Raw genomic sequence first — 26,792 nt, 5'->3', positions numbered from 1 at the left:
TTTTTACCACATTTAATTATTTGACCTTTTTCACTTTTTAGTCGCGCCCAATTGCCCGATTGCGTCACGCTTCCTCTCCACCAATGCCGATCCCCGCTCTGATTGAGGAGAATGAAGCTAATCCACGCCCCCTCCGACACGTGGGCAGCAGCCGTATGCATCTTATCACCTACACTTTGACGAGTGCAGTGCAGCTCAGCGTTGTGTACGGAGAGACACACCCTGAGAGCACTCTTTTCTCATCTCTGTGCAGGCGCCATCAATCACCCAGCAGAGGTCGTAATTGCACCAGTCATGAGAGAGACCCCATCCGGCTTAGTTCCACCCATATCTGAACAACAGGCCAATCGTTGTTCATGTGGCCGCTCAGCCTTAGCCGATAGGCAGAGCTGAGATTCTACCTGAGCGGCCTAGATTTTATTTTTATTTGGTTTTTCCTTCATTTCTATTCTGTTCAGTTTCCTTCTTCTTACATGTTGTTATTTTTCTTTTTTTCAAATTTATTGCATTTTTTCTTTCATCTTTTCCTCCTCTGTTCTGTTTCAATCATTTTTCTTTTTATTAAATATTTTAACATTTTTAACATTTTTTTCTTTCTTCTCATCTTTGTTCCTTTTATTATTAGCTTTCCTCTTTATTAAACGTATTTTATTTATTTTGGTGTGTCGGTGCCCTTGGCGTGTTCTTCACGTGTCGACATGTTCAGTCTTTGATCTAAAGGATCCTGCCCTCTGGATTATGAGGGGGAGGGGGGGGGGTAAGTTGTAATGTATGATAAAGAAATCAGTTCTGAGCTCTTCCTCTCCTGACCTCCCACACTCGTTCATCTCGTTCATTCATTCAGTTCCTCCTCTCATCACGCTGCAGCTGGTTTACACGTCTCTGTGAGTTCCATCAGAAGTTTTGGAACCCTCTGCTGATGGTAGAACCGTGGGGTTGGCAGGACTGAGAGCTCTGAGCACCGTGAGCTGAAGCACCGACTCCGTTTTACACAAAGTTTCTCCAGATCATCACGCAGGAAATAAAACTGCATTTATTCAAACCTAATCAAAAACCAAACGATGTAATAATTTAATGATTCCATAAAGACGTCTGATCAGATTCAAAGTTCTGATTTAAATCTTTTACTGAAACACAAACCCTGAATCATGTTCTCATGTGAAGAGCCACAATATTCATCAGTTAGATGATCAGTGATTCTTCTCCTGAATTTCACTTTACTGTTCGTTCCTGCAGCATCATCTTCAGATAATTACCGGCTGTACACCAGCTAGTGTGGAGCGCTCGTCCTCAGCACTCAGCCACTGCGGTTCAAACCCACACTGAGCTGGTTATGAGATTATTTCTTTGCTGCACCTGTTTACTGAGTTCTGGAGTTATTTATTTTAATTCTGGTGGTTGATTTTTCTTTAGCTGCACTTTTCAGTGTTAAATAAACTCATCACGCTAATAAAAAGTGACGGTTTATCACCAGTGACTTTTTATCTCCTGATCTTCTGATGTGATCTGAAGCCGTTTGTGTTCGGGGGGGTTTGATGTTCCCGTCTGGATCAGGCGCCACTTCACGTCAGCTCTGAACTCCCTCACCCACTAATTACGCCGATCCTCACGCTATCATTAAGCTAAACCGCCGTATTTGCCGAGGATCAGGTGTCGTGTCGGCTCTGTAGGACTCGCCGGCCTGAATCAGCGCTCCTCATTGTTTCGGGGGGGGGGGGTATCCCCGTATCCCCGATACCACAGAGGTCAGGAGTCAGGATCTCCACCTGCAGCTCTGAGTTTACTACCGGCGCCGCAGGAAGTCCAACCCAGCACACGCACTCCTTCAGAACAGATCCTGATATTAATATTAATGTGGTATTAGAGATGATATTGATGTGGTATTAGAGCTGATATTGATGTGGTATCAGAGCTGATATTGATGTGGTATCAGAGATGATATTGATGTGGTATTAGAGCTGATATTGATGTGGTATCAGAGATGATATTGATGTGGTATTAGAGCTGATATTGATGTGGTATTAGAGCTGATATTGATGTGGTATCAGAGATGATATTGATGTGGTATTAGAGCTGATATTGATGTGGTATCAGAGATGATATTGATGTGGTATCAGAACTAATATTGTTGTGGTATTAGAGCTGATATTGACGTGGTATCAGAGCTGATATTGATGTGGTATCAGAACTGATATTGTTGTGGTATTAGAGCTGATATTGACGTGGTATCAGAGCTGATATTGATGTGGTATCAGAACTGATATTGATGTAGTATTAGAGCTGATATTGACGTGGTATCAGAGATGATATTGATGTGGTATCAGAGCTGATATTGATGTGGTATTAGAGCTGATATTGATGTAGTATCAGAACTGATATTGATGTGGTATCAGAACTGATATTGATGTAGTATCAGAACTGATATTGATGTGGTATCAGAACTGATATTGATGTGGTATCGGTGATGATTATTATTACTCACAGTGAGAGCAGGTTGGGGAGTTCCCATGGATCTTCACTGTCCAGTTTCTCCAGCTGGTTGTTCTGCAGCATCCTGCATCAACAGATCAATCAATCAGTTAATCAGTAAATTAATTTATTAATTAATCAATCAATCAATGTGCCCTGGCAGGAACCTCCACTGAGCACCTCTGTGTGTAATCTGCCACAAATTTCCACATGTACACTCCAAAATCTCCTGAAGCTCAGTGGTTCAGTAGCTTTACTGTACGACCAGTGAAAAGTAAGCAGGCTGGCACTGTTGGGGGGGGGGGTAATACCAGTGGATCACGGTTTGTGTGGCACGGTGACCACCGTCTGTACCCGACTCTAAGGGAAGGAGATTCCACCCGGCGTCAGCACGGTGACCATAGTAAAGTGGACGGTGAGTTTACACCAAGAGGAGAGGAGCGACCACATGGGTGGGCCACTGATGTCACGGTGGCAGGACGGGTCGAGTGAAAGAGGAAAAACGAATGAGAAACAAAGAGAGAGAGAGCGAGAGAGAGAGAGAGCGAGGGGTGAGCGAGCAGATCTTGAGACGTCTTCATCACGTCCGATGGGCCGAGACCTCTGACCCCGGAGGAACGGGAGACGTCTGTTCCTAACCCAGAAGAAACCAGCCTTTGTGCACCAACGTCTTCATGGAGCCGATCACCACGCCACGGCGGCCATGGTGAGGTCAGACTCCAAACCACACATGAAGAACAGACCTCTGTTCTCCTCGGTTCTTCTCAGTTCTCCTGCTCTCCTTAGAATATAACAACGTTATTATTCAGCCGCCCCCTCAGTCCCGAATTCTGCGCCCCCTCCGGTCCCTGTCCCGTCCTTACAAGCTTTTCTTCACTTCAGATGCGAGTTTAAAAACCCCGAACATCACCGAACATCACCAAACATCACCACGTCCTGCACCAGGAGCAGCAACACCAGCTCAGTTCTCCAGAACGTTCCACTAGACTCATTTGAGGAAAGGGGCGAGGGACGGTTCTGAAGGATGGATCAGGATCCAGACCCTGGTGCACCATAAGATCCATCCTAGATGATTCTGAGGGACTCATGAAGATCTCCTCTAATCCCACATGGTGGTGATGAAGGAAGGTGTTCTTTACACCACACACACACACACTGATTTAAGGCTTCCATCCATCACCTCTCCAAACCGCAACCTACACGTCTCCTCATTCCCCTGATAGCAGGTGTGTGTGTGTGTGTGTGTGTGTGTGTGTGTGTGTACGTACAGGACTTTGAGAGCGGTGAGACCGTTGAATGCAGATCCACTGATGTGTCTCAGCTGGTTTCCTGACAGTCGCCTGAACAACAACAAACACAAACAGAATCAGAATCTATAACCAGCATAACAAAGCACACACACACACACACACACACACACACACACACACAGTTATACACACACACACACACAGTTATACACACACAGTTATACACACACACACTCACAGTACTACACAATAATATGAACTAATACACACAGTAATAAATACTGATAAACACACATACAAACAGTAACACATACACACACCTTAATACACACTGATACACACACACACTCTCTGATAAACACGCTAACACACACAATAATAAATACACAAATACACACTAATATAAACTAATACACAATTTAATATACACACACATACTGTATATACACACTAATATAAATTAATACACACTATAATACTTAAACACACTCACACACGCACACTGATACACACACAGCAATACACACTAATATAAATTAATACACACACAGCAATACACACTATTATAAACTAACACAAACACACTAGTATACACACACATTAAAAAAAACACTAAACTAAACACACAAACTAATACACACTAATACACAAATTGATACACACATACTAATACGCACACTGATACACACACACACAGTAATACACACAGTAATACACACAGTAATACACACACTAATACACACTGATACACACACACACACTAATACACACAGTAATACACACACACACACACACACACACAGTAATACACACAGTAATACACACACTAATACACACTGATACACACACACACAGTAATACACACAGTAATACACACAGTAATACACACACTAATACACACTGATACACACACACACACTAATACACACAGTAATACACACACTAATACACACTGATACACACACACACACTAATACACACTATTATAAACTAACACAAACACACTAGTATACACACACATTAAAAAAAACACTAAACTAAACACACAAACTAATACACACTAATACACAAATTGATACACACATACTAATACGCACACTGATACACACACACACAGTAATACACACAGTAATACACACAGTAATACACACAGTAATACACACACTAATACACACTGATACACACACACTAATACACACAGTAATACACACACACACACACACACACACACACAGTAATACACACAGTAATACACACACTAATACACACTGATACACACACACACAGTAATACACACAGTAATACACACAGTAATACACACACTAATACACACTGATACACACACACACACTAATACACACAGTAATACACACACTAATACACACTGATACACACACACACACTAATACACACAGTAATACACACACTAATACACACTGATACACACACACACACACTGATACACAAACATACACACACAAACTAAATTCACACTCTAATGTCTGTGTGGACGCCCAGCTGGATGAAGGTCAGCCAGGTTGGACTAGACTGCAGCTGAGTGTACTCATTATTAATGACTGACCACAGTCAGACAGGCTGTATGAACGATTGAGAAGGAGCCACCTGAAGGACCCGTTCTGACCCCCCTGACCCCTCACCAGGTCCCGGCTCTGTGGCGTGTTTGAAGTTTGTTTGTGAGAGAAACATCTGCAGGACTATAAAACACCTGAATCATGCCAGCAGTGATGCTGATCCAGAACTCCTCACCTCTCACCCTCACCATCCAACTGTTTGATGATGAAGCCAAATCCTCACCACGAGAGCGCTGCTTTCACTCCGAACGGTTTTACGATGTGAACATCGTGCAGGCGAGGGTCCTGAACCGCGGGCGGGGCGGGGCGTGGCGGGGCGGTCGGTGTTAGCGGCCCAGTGTGCGTCTGTCTTCTCTCAGACGCCTCGTTTGGTGCCAAAACGGCGTGAAGCTTTAATCACCTCCACCTCCTTCGTTCAGGTTCGTTTGTGGGGAGCTAATTAAGCTGGTAACGAGGGGGGGGGGGGGTGAGGGGATGGGGGGGGGGGGGGTGTTCTAACCCTGACAGACGCTCCGCTTCAGCCTGGCCCCAGTTTATCTGAGAGAAGTGACGTGGGCTGGGGTCTGTGTGTGCGCCACTCGTAATCCCATCACAGCAGTTTTTCATTCATTTATTCACTCAGTTTTACCACCACTTTATCCTGGTCAGGGTCACAGTGGGTCAGATTCACTGGGCAAAAGGTAGGAAACACCAGACAGGTCGCCAGTCCATCACAGAATAAACACACACACACACACTGGCTGAATGTTTTTGTACTGTGGGAGGAAACCGGAGCACCCGGAGGAAACCCCCACAGACGCAGGGAGAACATGCTAACTCCACACAGAAAGGACCCAGACTGCTCCACCTGGGGATTCGAACTCAAAACCTTCTTGCTGTGAGGTGACAGCTCAGCTCTGAGAGGAACTGCACCACTCTTCACCTCGCCTCAACCACATCAACACCACACACACACACACACACACACACTCTCTCTCACACACACACACTCTCTCTCACACACACACTCACACACACACACACACACACACACACACACACACACACACACACACTCTCTCTCACACACACTCACACACTCACACACACACACACACTGCATGCCTCTGTACAGTGGGAGGTAACCCATAAAGACACAGGGAGAACATGCAAACTCCACACACCTGGGGAGTCGAACCCAGGACCTTCTTGCTGTGACAGTGCTGCCCCATAGCAAATCATGATTGCTCTGCATTGAGACCCTCAGCTCTGCACCTCGCCCAAACCACATCGACATTAAAATCACCCCCCACACACACACACACACACACACATCTGAAGCTTGTGGTGTAATAAAGCTGCACCGCGATCTGCAGCCAATTAATCAATTAATGAGCCGAACTGTTTTAGGGTTGAACCGCCTGATCCCGGCTCAGTCCTGAATTCCTCCGTCTGTAAACAACATGAACTCATCTGCTGCTGGAGTTTCCACCAAATCTGAACCATCCTGCACTGGAACGTAAATAATCCCAAATCTGCATTAGAACCAGCTTGGTGCAAACGAGCACGAGCATCGTTCAGACCCCCCACACAGCATCGGTTAATCAGTTCCGTATGAGAGCGACACCATCCGTACCGAGGGTTTACACTCGGTTACAGACACCATCGCTCCACTACAGCCTGAGAGAGTCTGGAACTGTGGAAGTGCTGAAGATCTGAAGCTTCGGATGGTTATTATGGGCCGGTTTTACTTCCATTTATTCCGCCTTCCAAAACCAGGTGTAAATCAGGTGCAGCTGAGTTGCTGGAAGGGTTGCCAGGTCCCCGTTTAATCCCACCGTACTGAATGTGGGATTTTCCTGAGTTTAGATGTCCACAAAGTGAGAGTCCAATTAATGGTGAGAAGGAACCAAGTGAACACTTTTGGGATGAATTGGAAAAAAAACTCTGAGGTGCTTCTGCTCAAACGCTCCACTGCTGAAGATGAGTTTATCATCGGCGTGACCTCTGACCTGTGTGTTGTGCTCAGGGGTTATAAGGGACTGGATTAGTCATCAGAAGGTTGCTGGTTCAGTCTGTTACCGTCGGGCCCCTGAGCAGGGCTCCTAATTCTGATTGGCTGGCGCTGTATTCGGTCACTATGTGGCCTCTGGAGCCCGTGTGTGATGGTGTGTATGAGCGGGTGAACGCTGGCGCTGGACGCTTGATGTGCCGCACTGTTAAAGCTGCACAGCTGCAGATTCCTAAAGTAAGAACCAGGGATCAGGTTTTATCTTTCTCTTCCTCTCCCAACTGTACCCCTCTATTACCCCCACATCACCCCCCACCCACCATACCACCCCCGCCAAGCCCCCCCCCCCGACCCCCTCGTTCTCTTTCTCTATACGTCTCTTTTATTTTGAGTCCAGATGAAAAGCAGAAGTGTGGAAGAGCAGCTGCTCCTTAACGTATTAACTTTCCCCGCGTACCCCCCCATGTACCCCCCACACACCCCCACAACCCAACACACACTCACACGTACCTAACATTCTAACAACCCCAATCTATACCCTAAATTCCAAAATACCTTCTGATCTACTGATCCAATTATTTTCTGATTCTCCAACAACCTCCAACCCAAAATACCAAACACTCCCAAAATTCTACCCTCTAACTACCCCAACTATACTGCTTTACCTCCACCTACCCTTAACAAGCCACCCTAATAACCTCCATCCCAAAATACCAAACACTTCCGAAATTCATCCCTCTAACTACCTCTATATACACCCTAAACCCCCAAACTAGGTCTGACCACCTTAACCACTGCTTTACCCTCATCTACCCTTAACCATCACCTCTCTAATCCTTCCAACAAGCGTCCACCCACTACCCACCATTAACTAGTTCTATTACCATCTATTTTTCATCCACCCCATACCACCCCAGTCTGTTTGTTCACCCCCCTCCGAATTCTTTGCCTGATGATGGGGGGTAAACGACAACATTTCTTAATCAGCTGGAATAAATACTCAACATTTCACTCTCCTTAATCACTGAATGAACCCCCAACTCCCCCCCCCCCCAGCTCACCCCCCGCCACGATGATTGGAATCCACATCTGCTCTGCTGGTGTTTACTCTCCTAATTTGTGTATTTTCACACGAGAGTCGTGTTTATGATTTTGGGACGCGGCGAGAAATCAGTACGTTCAGCTCTGGATGAATCATTCTTACAACATCCAGCATGTCTAAATTATTATTATTATTAATTATTATCCTTATTATTACCATTATTATTACTATTATAATTATTATTATCAATATAGTCACTATTATTATTATTATTATTTTTATGAATATTATTATTTTTATTATCATTATTATTCATAATATTCATATTATTATTCATATTATCATACGTACTATGTTATTATTATTATATTTATTATCATTATTGCTATTTTTACTATTATCATTATCATATTTATTATTATTATTATATTTATTATTATTAATTAATTAAATTATTATTGTTATTATTATTATTCTTTTATTATTATTATTATTATTATTATTATTAATTAAATTATTATTGTTATTATTATTACTATTTTATTATTATTATTATATTTATTATTATTATTGTGATCAAGTGTGATCTGGTGTGGTTTGGTATGATCTGTTATCTGGTGTGATCTGGTATGATCTGGTGTGATCTGGTGTGGTCCAGTGTGATCTGGTTATCTGGTACAGTCTGGTGTGGTCCGGTGTGATCCGGTGCAGTCTGGTGTGATCTGGTGTAATCTGGTACAGTCCGGTGTGATCTGGTGTGGTGAGATCTGGTATGATCTGGTGTGATCTGGTTATCTGGTGCAGTCTGGTGTGATCTGGTGTAATCTGGTACAGTCTGGTGTGATCTGGTGTGGTCCAGTGTGATCTGGTTATCTGGTACAGTCTGGTGTGGTCCGGTGTAATCTGGTACAGTCCGGTGTGATCTGGTGTGGTGAGATCTGGTATGATCTGGTGTGGTCCAGTGTGATCTGGTTATCTGGTACAGTCTGGTGTGATCTGGTGTGGTGAGATCTGGTATGATCTGGTGTGGTCCAGTGTGATCTGGTTATCTGGTGCAGTCTGGTGTGATCTGGTGTAATCTGGTACAGTCTGGTATGATCTGGTGTGGTCCAGTGTGATCTGGTTATCTGGTACAGTCTGGTGTGATCTGGTGTAATCTGGTACAGTCCGGTGTGATCTGGTGTGGTGAGATCTGGTATGATCTGGTGTTGTCCAGTGTGATCTGGTTATCTGGTGCAGTCTGGTGTGATCTGGTGTGATCCGGTGCAGTCTGGTGTGATCTGGTGTAATCTGGTACAGTCCGGTGTGATCTGGTGTGGTGAGATCTGGTATGATCTGGTGTGATCTGGTTATCTGGTGCAGTCTGGTGTGATCTGGTGTAATCTGGTACAGTCTGGTGTGATCTGGTGTGGTCCAGTGTGATCTGGTTATCTGGTACAGTCTGGTGTGGTCCGGTGTAATCTGGTACAGTCCGGTGTGATCTGGTGTGGTGAGATCTGGTATGATCTGGTGTGGTCCAGTGTGATCTGGTTATCTGGTACAGTCTGGTGTGATCTGGTGTGGTGAGATCTGGTATGATCTGGTGTGGTCCAGTGTGATCTGGTTATCTGGTGCAGTCTGGTGTGATCTGGTGTAATCTGGTACAGTCTGGTATGATCTGGTGTGGTCCAGTGTGATCTGGTTATCTGGTACAGTCTGGTGTGATCTGGTGTAATCTGGTACAGTCCGGTGTGATCTGGTGTGGTGAGATCTGGTATGATCTGGTGTTGTCCAGTGTGATCTGGTTATCTGGTGCAGTCTGGTGTGATCTGGTGTAATCTGGTACAGTCTGGTATGATCTGGTGTGGTCCAGTGTGATCTGGTTATCTGGTGCAGTCTGGTGTGATCTGGTGTAATCTGGTACAGTCTGGTATGATCTGGTGTGGTCCAGTGTGATCTGGTTATCTGGTGCAGTCTGGTGTGATCTGGTGTAATCTGGTACAGTCCAGTGTGATCTGGTTATCTGGTACAGTCTGGTGTGGACCAGCTGAGCGGTTTGAAAAGGTTCTGGCTGTGAGGAGTGAGAGGGTGAGGGTTAGGGTTAGTGAGGAACACTTACAGTCCGGTGTGATCTGGTGTGGTGAGATCTGGTATGATCTGGTGTGGTCCAGTGTGATCTGGTTATCTGGTACAGTCTGGTGTGATCTGGTATGATCTGGTGCAGTCTGGCGTGATCTGGTGTAATCTGGTACAGTCTGGTGTGATCTGGTGTGGTCCAGTGTGATCTGGTTATCTGGTACAGTCTGGTGTGGTCCGGTGTGGACCAGCTGAGCGGTTTGAGAAGGTTCTGGCTGTGAGGAGTGAGAGGGTGAGGGTTAGGGTTAGGGTTAGTGAGGAACACTTACAGTTCGGTGAGGTAGGGCAGGTTGTGGAAGCTGTTGGGTGGAATCTCACTGATGTTGTTCATGCTGAGATCTCTATAGAAACACACACAGGGGAAGAGGAGAGGTTCAGATCTCACACAATAAACAGTCACAGACAAGAGATTCTGGACTTCATCTGTGGGAATTTGGGTCCATACAGGTTTCTTTATTTAATATGATTGGTGTTGCCCCCCTATAAGCAATGGGTGTGGCTCAAACCCTTAAATGTAATGATTAGGACAGTGGTGCCTCATGGACAGCTGCCCTTACATGGCAAAAACAGAATCATGCTACCACCACCATGTTTCACTGTTGCTTTAATGTTGTTTTAGTCAGAAATACTGAGACTCTTGATGTTGATGGATCTGTCTACAAACAGTTTGGGGATCATGTGGGTGTTGTTTTGTTTATATAAACAGAAAAGCTGCTGTTCGTCCCTGAATCACCAGCTCTACACGTGGAGCCTGATATACGTGATGTTCTTCCAGATCTTCGTTCCTCCACGTTCTCTCCACAACACGCTCCTGCACAGCATCAGCTCTGGGTGGAACAATTACAGCAGCCTTGATGGAAGCACAAGGATACGACCTGTAATTAGAGCATCTGAGTCTGGAATTGGATTTTTTACTCTCGGTGTCGGTCTCAGTTTGCCGTGCCGTCACTTAAAGCCCCGCAGATGTTGCTCCTGACGTCCTAATGGAGGAGAAACACTGAGCAGAGCTGCTGCCTCGCCGGTGAAGGCTGACGTATCTGGTTTCAGGCTTTTATCATGCTGGTGAAGGTTCAGGGCTCCTCCTGGAGGATGTGACCCGGACCGTCGTGATGAGAACTTCTGGAAAGAAACGTCTCCAGCCGAAATATTTGTTCTCGCATATCAAAGAGGAACGGAGAACTTCAGCGTCCATCAGAGGAACCAGAACTTTCCATTGTGGATCACAGATCCTAATTTCCTCTGTTTTGTTTGTGTGTGTGTGTGTGTGTGTGTGTGTGTGTGTTCCTCAGGTTGTTTTCCAGATGTTTGCTGGGTACTGGAGCCAGTTCTTCGTTCCTTTCGTATTTAACTGCTTGGGTGGTGCTGCAGTTTAATCCGTTAGCTCACCACCGTTCGAGTGCCGGGTCCAGGGTGCTGAACCTGCCCAGCCGAGGCTCCGTGTATCTTCACTTTATTTTAATCTAGGAATGAATGTTGGTACCAGACGGGCTGGTTTGTGGTGATCTTCTCCAATATTTATCACAACACAGCATGATATAGACAATAAACAAAAGCATCCAGTGAGCGGCAGTTCTGCAGGCAGAAACACCTTGTTGACGATAGATCTGACCTCGCAGGAAAGCGACGGTAACTTAACCGCACCACTAAAAGCGTGGTGAGCATTAAAGTATCTCAGAATGCACAACACAACACATGGAACAACATGGAGGTCTGAGGTGCAGAAGAACACGACAGGTTCCTCTCCTGACATTCAGAACATCAATCTGAGCCTCCTAACTATCAGACTGAGTCAGAACTGAAGTTGATTGAATTAGACTGAATCAAACTGAGTCATGTTGAATCGGACTAAGTTAGATTGAATCAGGCTGAGTCAGATAGAGGTAGGTTGAATCAGATTGAATCAGACTGAGTCGAACTGAATTGGACTGTCAGACTGAATCAGACTAAATCAGACTGAGTCAGATAGAGGCGGATTAGTTCGGACTGAGTTAGACTGAATCAGATTGAGTCATATTGAATCAGAGTTAAACTGAAGCTGACTGAGACAGAAAGAGGGAGATTGATTCAGATTGAGTCGATTTATTTTAAATCAGAGTTACATTGAATCAGATCGACTCAGACTGAGTTAAATTGAATCAAACCAAGTCAGATTGAATCAGACTAAGTCAGATAGAGGGAGGTTGATTCAGATTGATTTAGGATGAGGGAGATTGAATCAGATCGACTTAGACTAAGTTAAACTGAGTCAGACAGAGGTAGATTGAATCAGACTGAATCAGACTCAGTCAGAATTGAATCAGACTGAATCAGACTGGTTTTACAGTTTTGTGTTGAGTGGATTTTATGCCACCATGTCCGTATCCAGCGGTGGGATTTGATCTCATGCGCTCCCGTTTCTCCCCCCAGACGTTTTCCAGACGCCCTGCCGAGCAAATTAGCTTTTCACCTCGCCGCGGCTGACGCTCTGACAAAAGAAATAAATAGGAGTTTTCCGGGCTGAGCGTTTATCTTCTCCAGCCCGGTGGTCTGGGCTCTGAGCGACGTTCTCCGGCCCGTTCCAGTTCCCTCCGGGACGCCTCTGCAGTATCGCTGCCGTTGGGTTTCACCGCGATGGCTAACAGGCTCACACGTTAGCTCAGAGCGAGTGATAAACACTGCAGGTTTCCATTAAAATCAGCTTAGCACCGCGGCGGCGGGGTGAAACCGTGATCTTATTATTTATCATCTCATCAAGTCCTGAAACCGCCGTGATTCAAACACAAAAATACCTACAATTCAAATAAAAAACACACAGACCCTCGCTGCTACCCTCACTGCTACCCTCGCTGGTTCCCTCGCTGCTACCCTCGCGGCTACCCTCGCTGCTACCCTCGCTGCTACCCTCGCTGGTACCCTCGCTGCTACCCTCGCTGGTTTCCTCGCTGGTACCCTCGCTGCTACCCTCGCTACTACCCTCGCTGGTACCCTCGCTGCTACCCTCGCTGCTACCCTCGCTGCTACCCTCGCTGCTACCCTCGCTGGTTCCCTCACTGGTACCCTCGCTGGTACCCTCACTGCTACCCTGGCTGCTACCCTCGCTGCTACCCTCACTGCTACCCTCGCTGGTACCCTCGCTGCTACCCTCACTGCTACCCTCGCTGGTTCCCTCACTGGTTCCCTCACTGGTTCCCTCGCTGGTACCCTCGCTGGTACCCTCGCTGCTACCCTCACTGCTACCCTGGCTGCTACCCTCACTGCTACCCTCGCTGGTACCCTCGCTGCTACCCTCACTGCTACCCTCACTGCTACCCTCGCTGGTACCCTCGCTGCTACCCTCACTGCTACCCTCGCTGCTACCCTCACTGCTACCCTCACTGCTACCCTCGCTGCTACCCTCACTGCTACCCTCGCTGGTTCCCTCGCTGGTTCCCTCGCTGGTTCCCTCGCTGGTACCCTCACTGCTACCCTCGCTGGTTCCCTCACTGGTACCCTCGCTGGTTCCCTCGCTGGTTCCCTCGCTGGTTCCCTCGCTGGTACCCTCGCTGCTACCCTCACTGCTACCCTCGCTGGTTCCCTCGCTGGTTCCCTCGCTGGTACCCTCGCTGGTACCCTCGCTGCTACCCTCGCTGCTACCCTCTCTGGTTCCCTCGCTGGTACCCTCGCTGGTACCCTCGCTGCTACCCTCGCTGCTACCCTCACTGGTTCCCTCGCTGGTACCCTCGCTGCTACCCTCACTGCTACCCTCGCTGGTTCCCTCGCTGCTACCCTCACTGCTACCCTCGCTGGTACCCTCGCTGGTACCCTCGCTGCTACCCTCACTGGTTCCCTCGCTGGTACCCTCGCTGCTACCCTCGCTGCTACCCTCACTGCTACCCTCGCTGGTTCCCTTGCTGCTACCTTCACTGCTACCCTCGCTGGTACCCTCGCTGCTACCCTCACTGGTACCCTCGCTGCTACCCTCGCTGCTACCCTCGCTGGTTCCCTCACTGCTACCCTCGCTGGTTCCCTCGCTGCTACCCTCGCTGGTTCCCTCACTGCTACCCTCGCTGGTTCCCTCACTGCTACCCTCACTGGTACCCTCGCTGCTACCCTCGCTGCTACCCTCGCTGGTTCCCTCACTGCTACCCTCGCTGGTTCCCTCGCTGCTACCCTCGCTGGTTCCCTCACTGCTACCCTCGCTGGTTCCCTCACTGCTACCCTCACTGCTACCCTCACTGCTACCCTCGCTGGTTCCCTCACTGCTACCCTCACTGCTACCCTCGCTGGTTCCCTCGCTGCTACCCTCGCTGGTTCCCTCACTGCTACCCTCGCTGGTTCCCTCACTGCTACCCTCACTGCTACCCTCACTGCTACCCTCGCTGGTACCCTCACTGCTACCCTCGCTGGTACCCTCACTGCTACCCTCGCTGGTTCCCTCACTGCTACCCTCGCTGGTTCCCTCACTGCTACCCTCGCTGGTTCCCTCACTGCTACCCTCGCTGGTACCCTCACTGCTACCCTCACTGCTACCCTCGCTGGTTCCCTCACTGCTACCCTTGCTGGTTCCCTCGCTGGTTCCCTCGCTGGTACCCTCGCTGGTTACACCACTGAACATCAGGTAAAACATCAGGTAACACCACTGAACTTCAAGAACAACATCAGGTAACACCACTGATCATCAGGTAACACCACAAAACATCAGGCAAAACATCCGGTAACTGAGCACCGCTGAACATCATTAAATATCAAGTAACACCACAGAACTTCAGGTAACACCACTAAATATAAAGTAACACCACTAAATGATTAGATAAAAATGAAAGATTGCTGCTCCTTTGATCACATTAATAAGAACTAAAGACAGATTTGGTTCCTGATGCTCGTCACTGATTGGTCACTGAAGCTGAATTCACGTTAAAGAAACGATGTTCTGTCACCAGGAGACGTAACAGTAAACACGGTGACACCAGAGCCTCCAGCTACTGCACTATTATTCATCACCAAAATAAAAGCTTTTGTCCTCGTCCACATAGTTGTGGTCGGTCATTGTAGTTGTACAGAAACTCACGCTCCGGCCACGCCCAGTTCCAGAAAACAACACGACAATGGGACAGGACGGGTACCACACCCCGGACAGAACGCCAACCCGGCTCACGTGTTTCAGCCACGACAGTCAACAACAGGTCTAATAAATCAATCATATAAAAATCATACAATCATGGTTACAGACCTGCAGCAACAGTTTAGGGAAGGACCTCCTCTGTTCCAACATGACTGAAACTCCAGTGTCCTGCACAGAGCCCTGAGCTCATCCCCACTCAACAGCTCTGGGATGAACCGGAACCCCAACTGATCAATCAGCGCCCAGCCGTACAAACGGGCACAAATTCCCACACGCAGACACACTTTAAGTCCTGTGAGAAGCTTCTCAAAATAGTGGCTGCTGTTCTGGCTGAGAAGATTACACAGATTCACTGATTTTCAAACTAGACGCCTGACAAGCTCACCGTCAGGCGTCCAAATACTTTTGGCCATATAGTGTATGTGTAAAAAAATATGAATTATTTAATCTAAAGTGAAATTAAAAAGCACAGCTTCATTTCCAGCCACAGTCACTAAAGTTCTATAAACTGTGATCTGACGTCTTTACGCTTGAGGAGAAACTTCGAGCTTCATTAAACATTTTATTCACTTCATTTCTATTAACCGCTTTATCCTGGTCAGGGTCGCGGTGTGTGGACGTCCGGCTGGCCGGCAGCACCGCAGAGACCCGAGTCCGTCGGAACGGACCGCCGCTCCACCCGAGCGCCTCGGTGAAACTCTGCCGATCAGAAAAATAAATCTGAAGTGATTGAAGAGAGCGATAATAAACGGGACGGCCGATGTGTTCAGCGTTCAGGTCCTGAACTGATTGATGACGTTAATGACCGAACATTCATCAGCGTGTCCGGCGTGTCCACATTTCACACAAAACCGTCATTTTAGTATAAAAATATTCATCCGTATCCGTCAGCGCTGCATCCACAGATCCTCCCGAGCGCTAATTCACTTCAGCGTTTCTTCTGTACCAACATCTGCTGCTGCTGCTGCTGGACTAATTACAGCGCTAACCAGAACCAGATTTATTTTCCCTGCCAGAAAAACGCCAATTACGTGCATCGAATTCTGAAGAGCATCCAACTATAACAACTAGAACAACTATAACAACCCGCCGCCCCGTACGAGCGCGACCGAATGTGTTCTACAATTATTCTCCAACAGACGTGATTAAACTCAATATAAGTTCTCCAACGTTCAGCCACGCAGATCGCTAAAATAAATCCAAACGCTGGTGAGAACCAGTCACAGCCTAGGGACAAAAGTAGTGGACCTAAACTCGAGCCTTGTGGAACTTTACTATTTTATTTCTGATTTTCTCCCTTTTTCTCCCAGTTTAGTCGAAACCAGTTCCCATTCCTCTGCTGGAGACCCCGATGATGTACGAGGAGGGTATATTCTCCTGACACGCCCTCCCTCTGAACCCTTCTTATTCACCCGTACTTCGGTGGATCGGCGCGTGAGGTCGGTCTCGCTCATGGAGAGTCACGCGCTGATCTCCACGTTCCTCCACTTCTGTACAGGCGCCTCAGGATACTAACCAGGGTCCTTTCACAGCACCAAAGACCACGTCCACTTTTCAGTCCCGACATTCCCACCCAGCAGACTAGTTGATGATTGTGTCTGCTCCAGGCACTAGGGGGCGCCCAGCTGACCGGTAGCAGAGCTGAGATTTGAACTCACAGATGCCTGAACGTTAACACATGATCTGATCATTAGGAAAGTCATGGATCTGGTTCCTATAGCTGAGCAGCCAAACTCAAGCCTGAGATCACCAGAGAGGTGTAAAGCACACTGCCTTTGGACTCTGGGGCAGAAAAAACACAGATCACTGTCTGGTAACTGGAGAAATGAAGAAGAAGAAATTGAAGAAGAACCTGTAAAGTATGATGGAGGAGGAATAATCTTGTGGGGAAAAGACATAGCTTAGCTTCTTTTCTAAAGACAGTTTTATGACTTTGTGCTAATAGTTTGGGGAGTGCCCTTTCCTGTATTAGCTTTATAGAAACTTGTTTGGTGAGTTTGTTGTGAAGGATCTTGACACCCGAACTCAAATCCATCCAACACCTTTGGGATAAATCCAACATTAATGTCCAACTACGCCAATCTGAGAGGCTCAGTGGCTGAATGGAGAGCAAATCCCCGCAGGAACGAATCAAAATCCAGTGAAACGTTGAGCGTCCACAAACTTTCTGCTCTCAGACTCTGGAGTTTGTATTTTTAGAGGAACGTATCTGATCCTGTAGATGCAGATCTGAAGAGAAACGCCCCTATGTGAGGACATGAAGGATGAAGATACCATCATCTCATCATGTCATCATCTCCATGACATCATGGCTGATTTATTCTCCTGCAGGATACTGTACTGTAACAGGTCAGAAGTAAGTGGACACCCTTTCAATTTATGAAAGTATTTATGCCTCTAAATTTCAACTCAACACCTATAGGATGAATTGGAACGTCAACTTCGACCAGACCTTCTTGTCCTACATTGCAAACAGGCACAAATTCCCACACACACTCAAAAATCTGGGTTAATGAGACAAACACAAATCGAGGGAAATAAAAAACGACCTCATACAGAAAACACAGGACAGGTGTGTGCAGTGAACAGAGGACCAATAAAAGACTAGGGGCGGGGCTACAGGAACACGCCATAGTAACGATAATGATGGACAGGAGGGCGGGGCAGGATGTTACCCTGGTGTCTAACTCACCCTACATCACGACCCACACCGGGCTCTGCTTCACACCATGTTGGCACGGTAACTGTGTGCTGTTACTCTTGGTTCTGTCCTGCACTGTTTGTATGATCTTGCACTATGCTGGCACTGTTTGTTGGCACTATGCTGGCACTGTTTGTTGGCACTATGCTGGCACTGTTTGTTGGCACTATGCTGGCACTGTTTGTTGCTATTGTGTTGGCGTTTTTGTGGGTACTGCGTGTTGGCACTCTGCTCTGTGATGCACTTTTTGCTGGCTCTGTTCTGTCTTGGCACGGCTTTGGCATGGTTTACACTGTGTTGCACTTTTCCATGGCTCTGTTCTGTTTTGCACTACGTTGGCACTGCGCTGGCACAGTGTTGGCATTGTTTGCACTGTGTATTGGCACTACGTTGGCATTGTTTGCTTTCTGTTGTACTTTTTCTTGACTCTGTTCTGTCTTTGCTGTGTTTCCATTGTTTACAGTGTGTATTGGCACAGGGTTGGCACTGCATTGGCACTATTTGCTCTGTGTTGCACTTTCTCAAGGCTCTGTTCTGTCGTGGACTGTGTTGGCATTGTTCGTATTGTTTTGGCACTGTATTGGCACCGTTTGCTCTCTGTTGTACTTCTTCTTGACTCTGTTCTGTTTTACACTGTGTATTGGCACTGCGTTGGCACTGTGTTGGCATTGTTTTCGATAAGTGACAAATTTTCTTGGCACTGTTTTGTCTTGCACTGTACTGGCACCTCATTGGCATTGTTTGCACTGTGTTGCCACTGTGTTGGCGTTGTTTGCTCAGTCTTTGTTGTCCTGGTATAACGACAAAGGTAAATCATATTAAAGTTAAAATGAATGTGAAGCTCACTTGGCTGTGGACAAAATATCCCATGATTCATCAGTCCCTGCTCCACGACGGCTGTGATTCCTGCACGTGACGAGACGCAACTAATCTGACATTCCGCTTTAGATTAGCTGTAGCTAGCTCCCGTGTGAGGTGTTGCAGTTGGCTTGTTTACAGACGTGTTCGTGTTTCCGCCTGTGAGGACGAACCGAGAGCGGGCACCTTCACACTTTTATCTATAAAAACATTTCTGCGGGCAGTGCCAGGCTACAGAGAGCAACAGCGCTGGTATACGAGCGCAGGGAACATGACCGGGCGCCGCAACCGATCATGTCAAGACAGACCGAGTGAAAATAGTCCTCGTCTTAAAAAACAAAATAAATCAGCTTTGAAGTGGCTGTGAAGATCCACAGGTATGCTTTAATCCACTGTACCCCCCCCCCCCCCCCCCCAAACCCCCCACCGGCCGACTCTACGCTCCTACAGCGGTTATGGAACGTCTCCGACTCTACAAACACAATCATCTCATCTCTGCACACGAGTGTACTTTGGAAACATAAGTCAGGCTGAATCTGGCCCATCACTACTTTTACAATATTTACCCAGTGTAATTATTTAAGTGTTTTTATATAACGATACAAACCTCAGTTCCAGAAAAAGTTGGGACGAGGTGAAAAGCAAAGCAGATACCAAGTGGGAGAGTAGGACCAACTTCTTTGTAAGCAATGGCAGGTCAACATTTATCGACAATATTTTACTAAGATTTGAGGTATTTAACCCTCTACAGTGCATAATGTCATCGAAAGATTCAAGGAGTCCTAAAAGGGAAAAATCCTAAAGGGTAAGGATGATAACTCCAACCCCAATGGCTTCAGACCAGGGTTTGTCACCCAAGGGTTGCAGAGAAAAACGAACTTTATCAGGCACAAACACGAATTGGGCAGTTGTCGCCTAGCAGTTAAGGTACTGGACTAGTAATCAAAAGGTCACTGGTTCAAGCCCCACCACTGCCAGGTTGCTGCTGTTGGGACCTTGAGTAAGGCCCTTAACCCTCAATTGCTCAGACTATATACTGTCACAGTACTGTAAGTCGCTTTGGATAAAAGTGTCCGCTAAATGCTGACAATGTAAATGTTAATGAACTGAACTTGTACACAAGCGCCCTCTTGTGGATGCTTTACGTTCCATCCTGTAACGCACAGTGGAACCAGATTGCCACCGCTTCATTAATGCATATATTTGGAGGCATCGTTTGTGTCGCCTGGGTCGCGGTAAACATCAGGGACTCTGTATCAGACGGCACTACAAAGGTTGTACGTACATCAACAACGTTCAGAAGTGTGATTAGTGCCCATGGGTGACTGTTGGAGAATAAAATGCTAAATTCGGCAGCAGCTTCTCCTACGACCTTGCGACGGTTCGATCATTGATTATAAGATCACTGGAACTGAAACTGGTCACTCAACAGACACAAATCCAAACTGGCTTCATCTGGGCATCTCCTGCTCTCCAAGAAATACCATGGCACTCGGTGGCATGAGTGGTGGAAGGATACAGAGAGAGTAAAGTAGTCCCTATAGACCCAGACTCTCTGTATGGATCTGCCACTGACCGGCGGCTAGCAGAGGCTGCCAGAGTGCACAAGGGAATTGAGTATATCCAAACTGGAACAATTTTTTGTTTACGTTCTGCCTCAGAATTCATTTCACTCACTCGCAGCAGGTCTGGTTTGGGAGGTTCTACCTTGAGGTTTAGATACTGTACAGTACGCGTGTTCACATTTTACAGTGTTTTATTTTTCCGTTGCTGTTGTTGAAACCAGGAGACAGAAGGAACGAGCTTTTAACATCTGTGTTTGTGTAGACGTGACCAAACAGTAGTTTTTACATCAGATTCCCAGTAGTGCAGGATTAATCTCAATCGGAACCAAATCAGATCATTAATTCACGTAAACCTGCAGGATTCTGTCCTACAAACGACGACGTCCAACCTTGTGAACGCTTCTCTGTGTAGCTGAGATGTTTCAGATGCTCCTCGGTCTGGAAATCAATCCTCACTCGTGTTTGTGGCTCACATGAAGCTTCCGAGTGTAAAACGCAGGAATCACTCTGTTCTGTTTTTATCTTAAATATTCATCAGTAAATCTGATCTTTCCTCTGGATCCTCGGGGGCCCGACTGCACATTTCTGGATGATTTACAGTACAAACACGGTGGAGGTTGGATGGAGTTACAGATCCGGCCGGGATCGGTCACATTTGCATTAATTCCTAAGATCACAAAATATGGAACTTCTGGAGGGACTGAACGAGGCGTAAAGAAACAAACAAGGTCCAGGACTGAACCCTCACTGATCTGATTCATTAAGACGTGTGGATAGAATCAGATCAGTCTGAGGATCGTTCGTCTATTAACAATCACAAAGCTGACAAATCACGAAGCGTTAGCTGATCAGAAAGTCCTGATAGAACAATGGAATGAAGGAAGACCACAATGGAAAGCTGGAAGAAAAAGAAACAGGAGGACGGAAAACCAAAGGGTGGAAGAATAAAAATCATAAAAATATGAAAGAATGAATTGATTAGAGGATAAAAGAATGAATGAATAAAAGATGGACGGATGGAGGACTGGAATAATAAAACAGCAAATAATAGAAAATATTTAGGATAGAAAAAATGGATGAATAAAAGAACAGACAGACAAAAGGCTGAGAGACTGGAAAATGAAAAACCAGTGGCTCGGTGGGTAGCACTGCCGCAGGAAGGTCCTGGGTTTGATTCCCAAATGGAGCAGTCCAGGTCCTTTCTGTGTGGAGTTAGCATGTACTCCCTGTGTATGTGTGGGTTTCCTCCTGGTGCTCCGGTTTCCTCCTGCAGTGTGAGTGTACTCAGGGTGTTTCCTCCCTTTCGCCCAGTGAACTGTACCCACTGCGACCCTGAGTAGGATAAAGCGGTGGACACATCCCAGTGGTAAATGGATGAATGGATGGATGGCGTTCCTCTCTAACCCAACCCTGGCATGTTGTGGTTTGATATGCACGCTGTGGCCTGGCACGCCTCGGTGCCCGTCTACACAGAAGCTCGTTTCCCTCCGTCCCGTCTCGGATGTGACTCATGTCTGTCTCACCACACACGGAGGGACGGAGCTCTCCAAACAATCGGTACTATTATCCCGGAACAAAGAGGAGGAAATGACGGTCCCGATTACGATCCTGTTTTGAGGGACGTTGTCGAGTCTCCATGGAGAAAAACCTCACGTCCTTTTTAGGGGAAGCAAAGTGTGAAGGACGTGGACGCTCGATTCATCACTCACGTCCGGCGCAGGAACCCAGGAACCCAAAACAAACCAGGTTTTCACTTTTCCTGACACAGTTTCCTCTTTCTTGGGCGATCTGACACCCCGCCGGGCGGAGCCCTTGTTGTTTCTGAGCGTGAGATGATAAGAAGGAGCCGAGCGTTGGCCCGAGCGCGGCGTAGATACGCTTCGCCCCTGTACGAGCGCCGATGACAGAGCGTCATTCATCATCATCATCATCATGCCAGTGGAACAATCTGAACACTGTTGGCGCGCGTTCTGTTTTTGATCGGTGGGGTTTTTCGGGTGCAGGAGGCACGGGTCTGAGCTGTAGACCAGACCACCCTGAAGAGCAGGAGCGGTCTGAATGAAGCCTGAACAAAGACCCAGATAAAGATGGATAGTTCATAGCTACACTTTAAAAGGTGCCAGGATCCGGGCGCTCATAACACGCCACGCCTGAACACACGCCGCCGGCGACCACCACCGTGTTCCCGTCACTCACAGCCTTCACGGCGGTTTCCTCCGAATCACCGCGGCTCTCCGCGACACCTCCGTCTGTAAACTTCTACTGCAGCAGACCGACACGTTCAACCCCAAAACAGAGACACGCCCTGTTTTAACTTTCATCCACACAATCGTTTGATCTCCTCCTCACATCCTGTCCTTTATTCTCTCCACCGAGTGAAAACACACTTCAGATCTTTTATTTATGAAGAACGATCCAGATCCAGTCAGGAGGTCAGGAGTTTCACATCAGAAATAATAATGAAATATAAAATCTGCATGTGCAAACGTTCCAGCACGCTTTATTATTATATATTATTATTTCCTGAATGTTGACTGGATTAAATAAACAGTACGGTGCAGTAACACCTGCAGACGTTTGTTCTCCTCAGAGTCGCAACCACATATTTTCCAGGGTGCACAAACTTTTGCACAGACACACATCATGCACCAGACCATAATTATGTTGGACGCATCATTCCAAAACCATAAGCGTAACCACGGCTGCAACACGTCCACCAGATTTTCAAGAGTGGGAATTTGTGCCCGTTCAGTAAAAACGTAAAGTAACAATCGCTTATCGGCCATCAGAACTTCTTCTGGGGACCATCCACTACTGTCCATCTTCTGTAGCTGTTCATTTGACTGTTTACCTGGCTGTTCACCTGTTTCCTTACCTGGCTGTTCACCTGGCTGCTCATCTGATTTTTTTACCTGGCTGCTTACCTGTTTGTGTACCTGGTTTTCACCTGAATATTTTGCTGTTCATCTTGCTGTTCACCTGGCTGTTCATCTTGCTGTTCACCTGGCTTATCACCCCCCTTCCTTTACCTGGCTTCTCACTTGACTGTTCACCTGACTGGTTAGCTGGCTGTTTATCTGCCTTCTCACCTGTTTGCTTACCTGGCTGTTCATCTCACTGTTTATCTGTTTGCTTACCTGGCTTCTCACCTGACTCTTCACCTGGCTGTTTACCTGACTGTTCACCTGGCTCATCACCCCCCTTTCCTTACCTGGCTTCTCACCTGTTTGCTTACCTGGCTGTTCATCTGACTGTTCACCTGGTTGTTCACTTGGCTTCTCACCTGGCTATTTTGCTGGCTGTTCATTTGGCTGTTCACCTCGAGTCCCTACAAAGCACTTTCACAAATCACTCTGGTTTAACTCTTGCTAAATGCTGTAAATGTAAACAAAATCAGAAGTTTGAGGGTTCGCATCCCGACTCGACCTTCAACACTCACTGCCGCATCATATTTGACCCTGTTATGATCCAGACTTCCAAACAATCGACATTCCGATTCATCCCAAAGGTGTTTGAATGAGATCAGATTGAGGTCAGGGTCACTAGAGTTCCTCACTTTGTACACTCGAGGTCCTTCCCTAAACTTGAACGCTGTGTGGTTTTACCCTTTATAATTTAACTGATGTTTATATTGGTGATGATTTACAGGAAGTGAAGTCTATATGAGATCTTCTGAGGGTCTCTATAGACACTCAGACATAAGAACCCTCCTCCTCCTCTTGGTGCTTTGTTCAGCAGGATGAATGAAGCTGGGCGCTGGTGGATCTCCTCCTTAACGAGAAGCTTTAGGGAGAATGGGACGGTTCCTGCTGATGAGCGGGGCGGAGGTGCAGGAACCCGGAGACACTGAAAGCAGATACGGACCGGATCGTCCCGAACAAAGCCGGCAGCAGAGGAGCAGACGAGGAGAAAAGCGCCGCATTGTTCGCTGTTCCTGCGCCACTGAAAAGGACGACACACACACACACACACACACACACACACACACACACAGGAAGCAGCGCAGCACAATACACACTTCCCCTCCTTCAGTTTCCCAAAACACAGCACCCCCCTTTATCCTCTACACCCACCTTCAACCTGCCCCAGGTTCATCTGCACATGGGTATTGTTCCTGCTGCCGTTCACCTGGATTTACTACACACACACACACACACTAACATATACACACACACACACACAACCACACACACACATACACACACACACACACTAACATATACACACACACACACACAACCACACACACACACACACTAACATACACACACACACCCCATACACACACACACACACACCATACACACACTAATACATACACACACACACACACACACACTAATACATATACACAAACACACCATACACACACACACACTAATATATATACACACACACACTAATACATATACACAAACACACTTATACATACATTCATACACACACACTAACACACACACACTAATACACAAACACACTACTACACAAACCAATACACACTCACTAATATACACACACTAATACACACCCACTCTCTAACACCCACTAACAAACACACACACACTTATACGTACATATACACAAACACATACACACACTTATACATACATTCATACACACACACACACACACATTAACATTCACCCTACACACAAAATGCACACACACTAACACAACCATAAACACACCAAGACAGGACCATGTTTGGAAGACGGCAAACCAACAGCACCTCTGAGATTCGAACCCGGGTCTCAGCAGTGGTGCTCAACATCAGTCTGATACTGACACAATAAAACAGCCTGAAGAATAAACTCATATTTATTAGAATGATATAGATTGTATATTTATGCATCTTTCCTCACAGCTTATGAGCATCTCTGGCTGTGTCTCAATCCCCACTACACTGTACTAATTGGAACACGACCTTCAGTTACGTTGTGTTCTTCGCCCATACCTGAACCGCGCCGCTCCTCGACGCTATTACTAACGGAGGCCAAACATTTCCACCGTGTTGTTAGTGCGGCAAAACCGTGACACCACAGCAGCCATCACACACACACCACACACACACACACACACACCACACACACACACCACACACACACGGCTGGAACTTCTAATGGTTATTATGGTTATTGCTCATCATGATTGTGAATGATTCCTCAGATCTTTTTGGACAGTGTTTCTGTGTGACTATGGAGGAACCGCAGGAATCCGACTGCAGCTGAATAAACCAGGGCAGAAGTATTTGGACACCAGCATTTAGCACTCAACACTTTACCAATTGTGACTGAATACAATTCAAGTAAATGAGAGGCCTTGCTCAGGGGCCCAACAGTGGCAACTTGGTGGTGATGTGGGTTAAACTGCCAAACCTCTGATTACTAGTCCAGTCAGGAGGAAAAGATCTGAGTGACCTTGAAACTGGTTTGTTTATCAGGCACAGGTGCATTACACCAAAAATACACCAAGAGAACAGTGCCGACCTTAATGCTTAACCCCCTGCTGGTTCTTATAATGAGATCTCTGAGAGTTCTCATGATGGATCATCTAATCAACCTGTACATTCCAGCCTGATCGGAGAGGAACTTGATTGATAAGCATGAAGATGACAAATGAACGTCTGTTGCTTTCAGCTACACGTTTCATCAAAAACCAATCCACCTATCGGAATATTCGGAGTGACGTATTAAAAGGTGTCTCTACCATGCACTAACTCCACATTAATGCCCCTTTTATGGGTTATTTACGGCACAGAGTGACACAGAGTGCGGGTGCTCGAGCGGCCTGCCTGCAGTCCAGATGTGTCTCCTATAGTACATCATGAAGAGGAGAACCAGACGACGGCGAGCACGGACTGTCGAGACTCGCAATCCTGCAACCATCAGTGTCCTCAGTTCCCCACGCATTAAAAAGTCTCATTAATAGGGACGCTGGTGGAACACCGGGGGGAACACGCCCCTGTCCCAACTTTTTTGGAGTGTGTTACACCGAGTAACTACAATAACCAGCTCAGCAGATCATCCAGATTTCATTGTCAGCGTTTATTCAAAGAGACTTACAGTACTGAGACAGTGTACAGTCTGAGCAGTTGAGGCTTAAGGGCCTTGCTCAGGGGTCCAACAGCAGC

At 46.8% G+C, this 26,792-nt stretch overlaps 1 protein-coding gene across 1 annotated transcript in view; it reads right to left on the bottom strand.

Annotated features, from left to right (window-relative positions):
• Positions 1-26,792, bottom strand: part of LOC134333947 (leucine-rich repeat-containing G-protein coupled receptor 6) — a 60,447-nt gene that overhangs the window by 20,464 nt on the left and 13,191 nt on the right. Inside the window, exons 2-4 of the mRNA XM_063016113.1 lie at positions 10,728-10,799; positions 3,738-3,809; positions 2,483-2,554 (exon numbers count right to left, since the gene is read on the bottom strand). Of these exons, the coding sequence (XP_062872183.1) occupies positions 2,483-2,554; positions 3,738-3,809; positions 10,728-10,799 (216 nt within the window). The remainder of the gene's footprint in view (positions 1-2,482; positions 2,555-3,737; positions 3,810-10,727; positions 10,800-26,792) is intronic.

Source organism: Trichomycterus rosablanca, chromosome 19 (genome assembly GCF_030014385.1).
Source record: "Trichomycterus rosablanca isolate fTriRos1 chromosome 19, fTriRos1.hap1, whole genome shotgun sequence".
Classification (NCBI taxonomy): domain Eukaryota; kingdom Metazoa; phylum Chordata; class Actinopteri; order Siluriformes; family Trichomycteridae; genus Trichomycterus; species Trichomycterus rosablanca.
This window is presented reverse-complemented; position numbering and strand designations above follow the sequence as displayed.